This window comes from Zootoca vivipara, chromosome 1, assembly GCF_963506605.1.
Source record: "Zootoca vivipara chromosome 1, rZooViv1.1, whole genome shotgun sequence".
NCBI classification, from domain to species: Eukaryota; Metazoa; Chordata; class Lepidosauria; order Squamata; family Lacertidae; genus Zootoca; species Zootoca vivipara.
In genome coordinates, this window is record NC_083276.1 from 33,053,246 (window position 1) to 33,063,090 (window position 9,845).

General features: G+C 41.6%; 1 protein-coding gene across 2 annotated transcripts in view; it reads right to left on the minus strand.

Moving 5' to 3' along the window:
• PRORP (protein only RNase P catalytic subunit) overlaps positions 1-8,127 on the minus strand; it is a 51,386-nt gene extending 43,259 nt beyond the window's left edge. Inside the window, exons 1-3 of one of the 2 annotated variants that reach the window (XM_060272905.1) lie at positions 6,773-8,127; positions 5,541-5,588; positions 2,985-3,117 (exon numbers count right to left, since the gene is read on the minus strand). In XM_060272905.1, coding sequence (XP_060128888.1) covers positions 2,985-3,117; positions 5,541-5,588; positions 6,773-7,749 — 1,158 coding nt within the window. In that variant the 5' untranslated portion in view covers positions 7,750-8,127. The remainder of the gene's footprint in view (positions 1-2,984; positions 3,118-5,540; positions 5,589-6,772) is intronic. The other variant, XM_060272908.1, reaches the window with a different exon arrangement.
• Between the last annotated feature and the right edge of the window lie 1,718 nt (positions 8,128-9,845).

A 9,845-nucleotide genomic window follows, 5' to 3' on the forward strand; every position in this document is an offset into this window, starting at 1 on the left:
TCAAGATAATTATTCACTTCCAGCAACCATCAAATTATAGAATCATAGAATTGTAGAGTTGGCAGGGACCTCGAGGATCAACCCACCAACATAACATACCCATAGGTTCTCTCCCCTTAGTGGCCTGCTAATTATAGATGCATGTGCATAAGAACAGGCCTACTGACCCAGACAAAAGGCTGATCTAGTCCAGCATTTCACTCCCAACCGTGGCCAGTCATATCCTCCTGGAAAGGAGGACACAGGCCTTCCCTACAGTTTGCCACTTAGTAATGGGAATTCAGTGGCATGCTGCTCCTGATAATGGAGGTTTTATATATCTATTGGACAGACCTATCCCCCATAAAATTTATCCCACCCTGCTTTATCCCACCTGTGCGTATGTAGCTGCCGCCATATCTTGTGGCAGCCAATTTCATTAATGACAACTCTTTTCATGAAGAACTCTCTTTCTACTACTGGGATGGCTCGGTCGGTAGAGTATGAGACTCTTAATCTCAGGGTCGTGGGTTCGAGCCCCACCTGGGGCAAAAAAATGCTGCACTGAAGGGGGTTGGACTAGATGACCTGCACAGTCCCTTCCAATTCTACAATTCTATGATTCTACTACTGCAACTGCAGCTCAAGTTTATTGAGCCACACATTAAAATTTTATCTATAAATACATATACATAGGTAAAAGATAAAGGCAAAGGATGCATGGATGGTTGAGTCCAATCAAAGGTGACTATGGGGTGCTTTACAGGCCAAGTGAGCCAGCACTTGTCCACAGACAGCTTTCCAGGTCATGTGGCCAGCATGACTAAACTGCTTCTGGTGCAATGGGAGACCGTGACATGTGCCAGAGCGCACAGAAACGTCATTTACCTTCCTGCCACAGCGGTACCAATTCATCTACTTGCACTAGTATGGTTTCAAAATGCTAGATTTGCAGAAGCCGGGGCAGAGTAATGGGAGCTTATCCCATGGCATGGATTCAAACCTCAGTGGTTTAGACCACAGTGCCACCCGTGTCCATACGTAAACGTATACACATACACCCCTCCCTTTCAGGCAGATTGATTTATTTAAATTTTTAATCCTGCCTATCTTTCCAAAGAAACTCAAGGTGGCTAACAATTAAAATAGCAAGACAACACAAAGCAAAAACAATCCCTGACTCAAAACAATAGCAAAGTATTACCATAAAACTAAATACAAATTTAACAGTTCCAAACACCTGTCAAAATAAAACACCAAGCGAACAAATGAGTGCAGCTTAGGGCCTTTTTAAAAAGCTGCATCTTTAGGAATGGCTTGCAGCACTATAAGGACAGGCCTGACACATTGTGCCTGGCAAGACTTTTCATAGGATGGCTAAAGGTAATAAGATAAAGGACCCCTGGATGGTTAAGTCCAGTCGAATTCGACTTTGGGGTACAGCATTCATCTCCCCCCCTAATCCTAGTTAATACCAACCTTGCCCAACAAATTCAAGGGATCTGGAGTAGGCCCTCAAATTATGACATACAGAGGAGCTGCACACTTGCATACGCTCACATTTGTACAGTAAAACACACGATTAATGGAAATAATGATGACTGCATTTGGAAACAATGCTGGCCATGAACCACAACTAGCAAAATTAGGTGGTACATGCCCTGCATGATGGTGACCACACACTTTGAGCACTTCACTCCTCTCTTCCTGGAGCAGGGAAAAACCAATCAAGTGGTTAATTCTGTGTTACAGCCAAACCAGTACTTGTGGTTTCTTTCTCCCCAACAAACCATGGGCTGAATACAAAAGTTAAATCCAACTATGGATCCCCCACGTCTGGTCCCAAACACACTTCCTATTTATTTCTGATAAAAGCCCCACTAGGTAAGCCAGTAAAGTATTATTAGCCAACACGGCACAAAGTGAACTTAAACAGTGCCCCATTGGGCATTCGGATTCCAAAAGAACGTTCGAAAACCGGAACACTCACTTCCGGTTTTTGATCGTTCGGGAGCTGGAACGTTCAACTCCCAAGGCGTTCGGGAGCCGAGGTTAGGACTGTAACAGCATATTTCACATTAGAAGGATTCCTACTTTACAAATCAATGCATTACTGTGCTGTTCCTTTTGTAGAAGAGTAAAGAATTTGTAAAAGGCACAGCTCCATGAATGTGATTCTGAAAGAAATGCCCTGATCCCATTAGTAACTGACACTTTAAAGAGTGGGGCAGAAGAAAGGGAAATACTAGTTATCCATCTTCCACAATCTCTGATCTCTGTTAATATTTTTTTGTCTCTAGCGTCATATCCAAGATGTAACACTAGCGCCACCCAGTGGCCTGTTTACATTCCAAGGAGGCAAACAATACAAGTATTTGAATTGTTAATTCTAGAGATGGTGCTTTTCACATGGCATAATTTCTAAACTGTGTCATGATTTATTAAAAATGGAACAAATGAATTCATGGGCAGAAGCAGACTCATCACAGGCAGGGTGGAAGTGTCTGCTCACAGAGGACCTATAAATAGGTCCAGATTAATGATACAACATGCCTCAATCTACTGTTAGCACATGTATACATTTTTCAATAGTTTTGTTTACAGCTTAAGGATTTATGATGCTAAAAGTAGATACCAGTCCAAAGGAAATGGTCTCAAATATGTATGTACCGTGGGTGCCAGCTTAAAAACATCTAATCTGGCGGCCACCAATGATTCACATGCTAATGACGTAGCTTATATATAAAATGTTCTTTATTCTGAATTAGTCATAAATTAAGCACAACCTTTGAGGACTATTTTTATATTATTCGTGGTTTGGTCCCATGGCTTGCTATTGCTGCAATTAGGTAGGATGGGACCTATCAAGAGCTACATAAACAAAATACTTTTAAAGAACATGCTGTTCTGCCAGTGTGGCAGCAGCATTACATCAGGGTTATAGGCAAATACATCATTTCTTATAAGCAAATCAGTATACAAATATTGGTATCCTTGCAACTCACCTGGGGGGTTGTTTTCCTAAACGTATCAGTCCCTTGTATCACGTCCTTTATTATTCTTTCCTTGAGTGTGTTGTATTCTTCTGGACTCAGGTTAATACCTTCCAAGGACTGATTACAAGATGGGCACTGCCCACTGCAACATCAATCAAGCCACAGACAGTTAGCAGCAGCTTATAAAATTAGCTACAAAGTAAACCTGTTTTTCCTTCAAACGATGATTGAAGAAAAATGTTATATACCCCAAAAATGCAAAAAAATAAATAAAATGATGCATTTATTCATGTCTTGATCCAAAACTTGCAGGAGCATGTTGGAACCTTGTTCAGATGTAATGCTAAGCTATGGTGTAGTACAAAGGTCTCCTAATGTTGTTAGACTACAGTTCCAGTCATCCCTGCCCATGGACCATGCTGTCTAGGGCTGACAGGAGTTAGGAGTCCTATAACATCTGCAGGACCACAGGTTCCCTGCTACAGAAGTAAAGGTAAAAGGACCCCTGACCAGTAGGTCCAGTCGTGACCGACTCATCTTGCAGCGGTTGCGGGTTGCGGCACTCATGTCACGTTATTGGCCGAGGGAGCCAGCGTACATCTTCCAGGTCATGTGGCCAGCATGACAAAGCTGCTTCTGGCGAACCAGAGCAGCTCACGGAAACGCCGTTTACCTTCCTGCCAGTTATCTACTTGCACTTTGACGTGCTTTTGAACTGCTAGGTTGGCAGGAGCTGGGACCAAGCAACGGGAGCTCACCCCGTCACGGGGATTCGAACTGCCAACCTTCTGATCAGCAAGCCCTAGGCTCTGTGGTTTAACCCACAGCGCCACCCGCGTCCCTGCGGAAGTAGACTGTGGTTAAGACCACAGGTGTCTAGGTTCAGAAATAATGCTAATTTGTGGCTGAAAATAGAAATGAAAACATCAAATGTCATCCTCACAGGTGTGCTAGGAGAGGAGAGGAGGAAGCACATGAGCCCAAGGCTTGCTCAGGTAAGCTAAACCATGATTCAGTGTTACACTAAAAACAAGGCCACTGACTGCCTTGCCCAATAGTTAGATGGAGTATATAAAAATTAAGATTTTATGATTATAGAGTTCATTTATTCATCACACCTCCTGTTAGCAGATATTGCTGTGGCACCAAGCCGTACATACCAAGCCATTCTATTGAACTAAAGCTTTAAAAATCTAGACCAGGGTTTCCCAAACTTGGGTCTCCAGCAGTTTTTGGATTACAATTCCCATCATCCCTGACCACTTGTCCTGCTAGCTAGGGATGATGGGAGTTGTAGTCCAAAAACAGTTTGAGATCCAAGTTTGGGGAGCTCTGATCTAGAACTTTTTTAGGGTAGGATGGAAGAATGATCAGAATAGCAAAAATAAGGGAATGGCAGAGGTATACAAAACTATAGGACATTATAAGGCAGGGTGGTGAACCTTTTTTGGCTGTTGGGACTACATCACCCAGTGTAGCAAATGACACAGTAACACACTCATAGAGGCTTTCCTCTCCACAAACTCCTCAGCTAATTTATGCAGGAATTGTAGTGGTATTTTATTCCCCACTGCAGTCCTGGGCAGAGGAGTTTGAAACCAGTGCCGTGAGGGGAGGAAAGCAGTGTCTTCTCCACTGAACTCAAGAATGATGGGGTATGATTTTACCTGTCACCACAGACTAAGTACCAGAAAATAATTTAAACCTCCATATACCATGTAATACATGAAGATATCTGTCACTGTATGTACTTTACAGCAGTTGGAAAATGTTCCTCTGATTTTTCCTTTACAGTAATGTATTCTTCTCTAACACCTTTACTTTGTCTCCACTTCTACTCCCATTACACACTGTGCTATTTTCACTCACTTGAATTCAGCAGGAATCCTCAGGACATTCAATAATTAAACATATCAAAAATTGCAACAATTTAACCTTTTATTTTGGTGGTTACTGTGATTTCTGTGTGATTTCACCGTTCAGTTTAAAGCACAATCCTTTACATGTCTTTTCAGAAGTAAGTCCCATTGAATTAAATGAGGCTCACTCTCAGGTAACTGGGTACAGGACTGCATCATCACCATCATCATTTACTATTTATACCCCAACCATCTGGCTGGGTTTCCCCAGCCACTCTGGGCAGCTCTCAGCAGAATAATAATAATGCGATAAAATATCTAACATTAAAAGCTTCCCTAAACAGGGCTGCCTTCATATCTCTTCTAAAATTCAGATACTGTAGTTGTTTATTTTCTTGACATCTGGTGGGAGGGCATTCCACAGGGCAGGCACCACTACCAAGTAGGCCCTCTGCCTGGTTCCTTGTAACCTCACTTCTTGCAGTGAGGGAACCGCCAGAAGATCCTCGGAGCTGGACATCAGTGTCCGGGCAGAACAATGGGGGTTGGAGCAGCCATTAAATTCCCCTATACAAATTTATATATGCACAAATTGTCAGAAACAATTTTTTTAAAAAAACTTTAAGCCAGGGCTGAAAATCTTTGATCAAAGTAGGGATAAGCAAAATTTTTAAAGAGAGCTTCAAGATTAAAAAAAAATGTTTACCTATGTTTGATGCTGGTTAAGCTTCCTTTCCAGTTTTCTCCTGGAATACTACAAAAGATTGCACAAAAATTAGAATCTGGTATTATAAATTTAATCAGTCCAAAAGATGCACCTCTTGTGACTACTGTAGTTCCAAACTAAGGCATCAATTCTATGCATACTTACTTGTCAGTGAAGTATTTTGAAAATTTGGGACTTTTAAAGAACATGGTCTTAATTAAGACCCATCTGCCTCAAGGGAAGGCAGAAGCAAGCAATGCCAGGCCAGGGAGCTTCTTCCACCAGCACCCAGTCAGCTAGAGACAATTGTCACTCTACATTTTAGAGCATTTATTTATTTTACTATTTTAAAATTGTAAACACGTTGGGTGCTTTGGCAGAAAGGTGGTGTGCAAATGCAATAAATACTGGTAAGCAAGCAAGGACATATATGATCAAATGCATTATCTGCAATTTGATGCATGTTTACTTGTGCATAAAACCCATCAATTCTGCAAATTCTGAGCAAATATACCTAGGAGTATGCCATACTTAACTAAAGGTAAATGTTACATGTCCACAAAAGCTTCAAAATATCATTTAACATCTACCTATTCAGTATGTACTTATTCTGAGGGCAGGACTTTTGCAAAAGGTTATAGATGTTATTTATCCTGTGCAAAGGTGTCAATAGGCTGCAACAAAAAAATATATTTTTTAATGATTGATCTTAAGTGGCTGTGTCCAATGGCATTCTTTAATACGCACGAGGGAGTGCAGGTAGATTCAAAGGAACCAGAAAGTGGATCCAAGGGATGTGAAATGTGGTAGGTTGTTGAAATACCTCCTTGTATTGTTGAGAAAAATAAGAAGGACGTGATTAACATAGCGGGTCAGCTTATGTTGTACAGGCATGTGCCCATGTGCACACACAAAGGGAGTTAGAAAGTGGAACACCCTTTTCATTAGTGAGCATTTTGCTCACCTCCACAGGGAACTTTGCCTTGCAAAAAAATATATGATTAGCCACATCTCTAAGTTCGATATAACCAATACTAGACACACGGACACAAAATTAGGAGACCTACCTAAGTATGTGACACATGGCATGCATTTACAACCAACAATAAACAAAACCAGAGGTTAACAGTTGCTTAGAGTGATCAGATTCTGAAGCATGTATGATTTGAAATTGTCTCCAGGCAAGTCTGGCTGAATCAGATCAGCCAGTACCTGCAACAGGACAAACTTACCTTTCAAACCACTGCTTTATACTCTGCATTAAAGCTTCCCCAGGATATACTTGATTATCTCTTAAGTAGGAGAGGATGTGCATGAGTTCGGTTTTCAAAATGTCATCCTTCACACGTTTGCCAGTGTCGAAGAAAATCTGTAAGGTATCCAGGTTTGGCACCAGGTCCTTAGCTAGCATCTCATGAAAGAGTTCGCATGCAAGATTTATTTCCCGGTTAAGAAGGGCCCCCCTGATGCAGTCTCCATAGTTTGATTTTGAAGGGGTCATGACTTTTTTTAACTCCTCCAGCAGCGACAAGGCCTCCCTCCAGCGTGGTGTACCACTCAGACCTCTGATGAGAAGACCATAACCTGATGTTTCTAAAGTCTTAAATCTGGCTTTCAGAATGTCGTGGACATCGTAAATCTCCTCCGTGCTCCCCTGAGAGACACACAGGCGCAAGTACTTCAGCAAAATATTGTAGTGAATATCTCCCTCTCGATTAGCCACTGCAGCCAACAAGGATTTGGCCACATCAATGGGGCTGTTGCAAGCTATCATTTGCTCAAACATAGCCACTTCAAACTTTCTCAGTCCCTCAAATTGTCCCTTCAGCTCTTCCCATTCGCCAGCACTCAAAGGTTTTTCTGGAGGATGAAGTGTGATCCGCCTCGAAAGGATGGAGCGCTCCGAATCTTCAATGGCTTCACAGAGCCCTGATCTCCTCTTTGATGCTCCAGCAGCAAACAGGTTGAAAGGGCTTGGAGAAGAATAGTCTTTCCTCACTCTGGTCTCCCTTATACCTTCACCTTTACCTTTAAAACTCAATGTGGTAGTTTTGTGGTCCACTGGTTTTGCACACTGATATGACGTAGTGAAAATGAAGCACCCCAAGACAGTGGGCACCTGCTGAAGCTTTGGCATGGGATAAAACATGTGACTTTTCTTCAGTGACTTCAGTAGACCCAAGGTGCTTGTTTGGTGAAAAAATACCATGATGCAAAAAAAATATTAACACCAATGGAGAGAGGATAAATTCCTGAAGGAACAGCCCAGTTATGTAGTTTGTGGAGTAGAGGTGTATTGAAACCCTTATCAAAACTGAGAAACGTGGGATGGGATGGGATAGAAGTCAGTAGTCAATTTAGGTGTTTCAGTAAACTGAATCAGCCTTCATGTAGTCTTCAGAAAGAGACGCTGTAAGCTCATTTCAAAGTGAGAGCATCCCTTTCCCCAAATGTAAAAAAGAAAAAGAATAATAGATTGATATCAGGCCATCTTTGATGTTCTTTCAGTTGCCATATCTACACATTGAAGTAATAAGCACAATGATGTGAGATTTTCATTCAAATCCTGTCAAGAAACATAAAAGCAAATAAGAACAAAAAAACAATACCCCTCCAAAATGATACAATATACACAATTGCAACTTCCGGCCAAAATTCCTCCTATCTACTAGTGTTATTTTTCACAATCCCTAAATAGAAAACTCTTCCCCCCCCCTACTTTCTGCAGCTTCCAACCATCCTCTACAAAGGTCTTTAAATGGCATGGAAAATTAGAAGAATTGTGTAACTGGCATGAAGGAATTGCCTATCTTTATCTTAAAGGCAACTCAATCAGGGTTAACACAAAAGTTATTTTTCCAACACAATCCTACTTTCAAGTGCTTTGGCATTATTTTTCACCCTTAAGATACTTTAGCTAAGTTGCAGACACCACACCTTAGGTTTGTGTACCCCTGCTCTCCCTCTCTTCGCACATGGCCATGATGTGATCATAAGCATGCACTTCTGTTTTCAACCACACTTTGTTATTTTGTCTGAACAGGGTAATGTTTTTACCATGGTTCATTCAAACAAATCAGGATCATAAACCATGGTTTGATTTGGGTATATACGAACAAACCATATTTTAAACTAATAAAATTTGCTCCAATTTGAACAAAAGAACAAACTGCTATTCAAAACCAAACCAGAGGCTCCTGATCTCCTCGTGGTTATGCTGCAAGAGGAAATTAGAGGGCATTAGTTCATTCACATAGCACTAAACTATGTTTATGTCTGAATGTAGTGTGTCTGCTGTCACACTTGACCCCAAGCCACCAAGGTCCACAAGCTTAATTTCCTGCTATGGAGTTTTACTGTTACACAAAGCCATGGTGAAACAACACAGGTGACTACATGTCTGGCTTATGGTAAAGGGAAGAGCTCAGATGCACCAGAAGGTGAAAAGTCTTGAGATGTACTACAACTTATACTGACCACTGTTGTAAGAAAAAAGTAGAAACACAGGAACAATCCAATACTATTTCTATTTTCTTCTATAATTACAGAAATTTTCATGAATAGGAGCAACTGCAATCTCCATCCTCTGTTCTTCACAAGAAAAAGCTGGATGCTTCTTGTTATGTACTAAGCTTGGATCCTAGAACAATAGGCAAGTAGGATCCTAGAATGCAACAACTGATTGGCTTTGCAGGAGACCAATCAGGCTCCAGGAAGAAGTTACTCAGCCTATTAGGCTGGTAGGATTGTAGAATGCAACAATTGATTGGCCTGCAGGAAAAGACCAATCAGGCCCCAGGAGGGAAGCAGAATCAGCCAATCAGACGGGATTCATTGTGTAATGCCCCCTAAGGTTTGGGGGCATTTTATTCACTATTTTACAAGCTGCAATAAAGAGCATGAAGTCACTACAGGACTCAGAGTACATTTCACTTCTGTTTTTGATTTGTCTCTAAAAAAGATGGGAACTAAGGCACCTTGGGGGGAAAATCCGTGATATAAATACCTGTACAGTATTAAATCACAGGGCTTAGCCCTACTTTTGCCTTCCCTTCAATACTTCTGGCAAAACAGAACTGAAATAAAAGCTCAGTGGAAACAGCCAAACACATTACTGTATTACTGCAAGCCACGACAATTCCAAGCGGCAGGACAGTGGAAGCTCTAGCCTAGGCAAACTCCCCGCACCTGAGATAACGGAGCACATGCATGCTGGGAATTGTAGTCTATGTTAGCGCAAACCCTCTGCACAGCCCCCTGCAGTCGCTTCTTAAAGACACTGCCAGCCCTTTCCAACCAACCGAC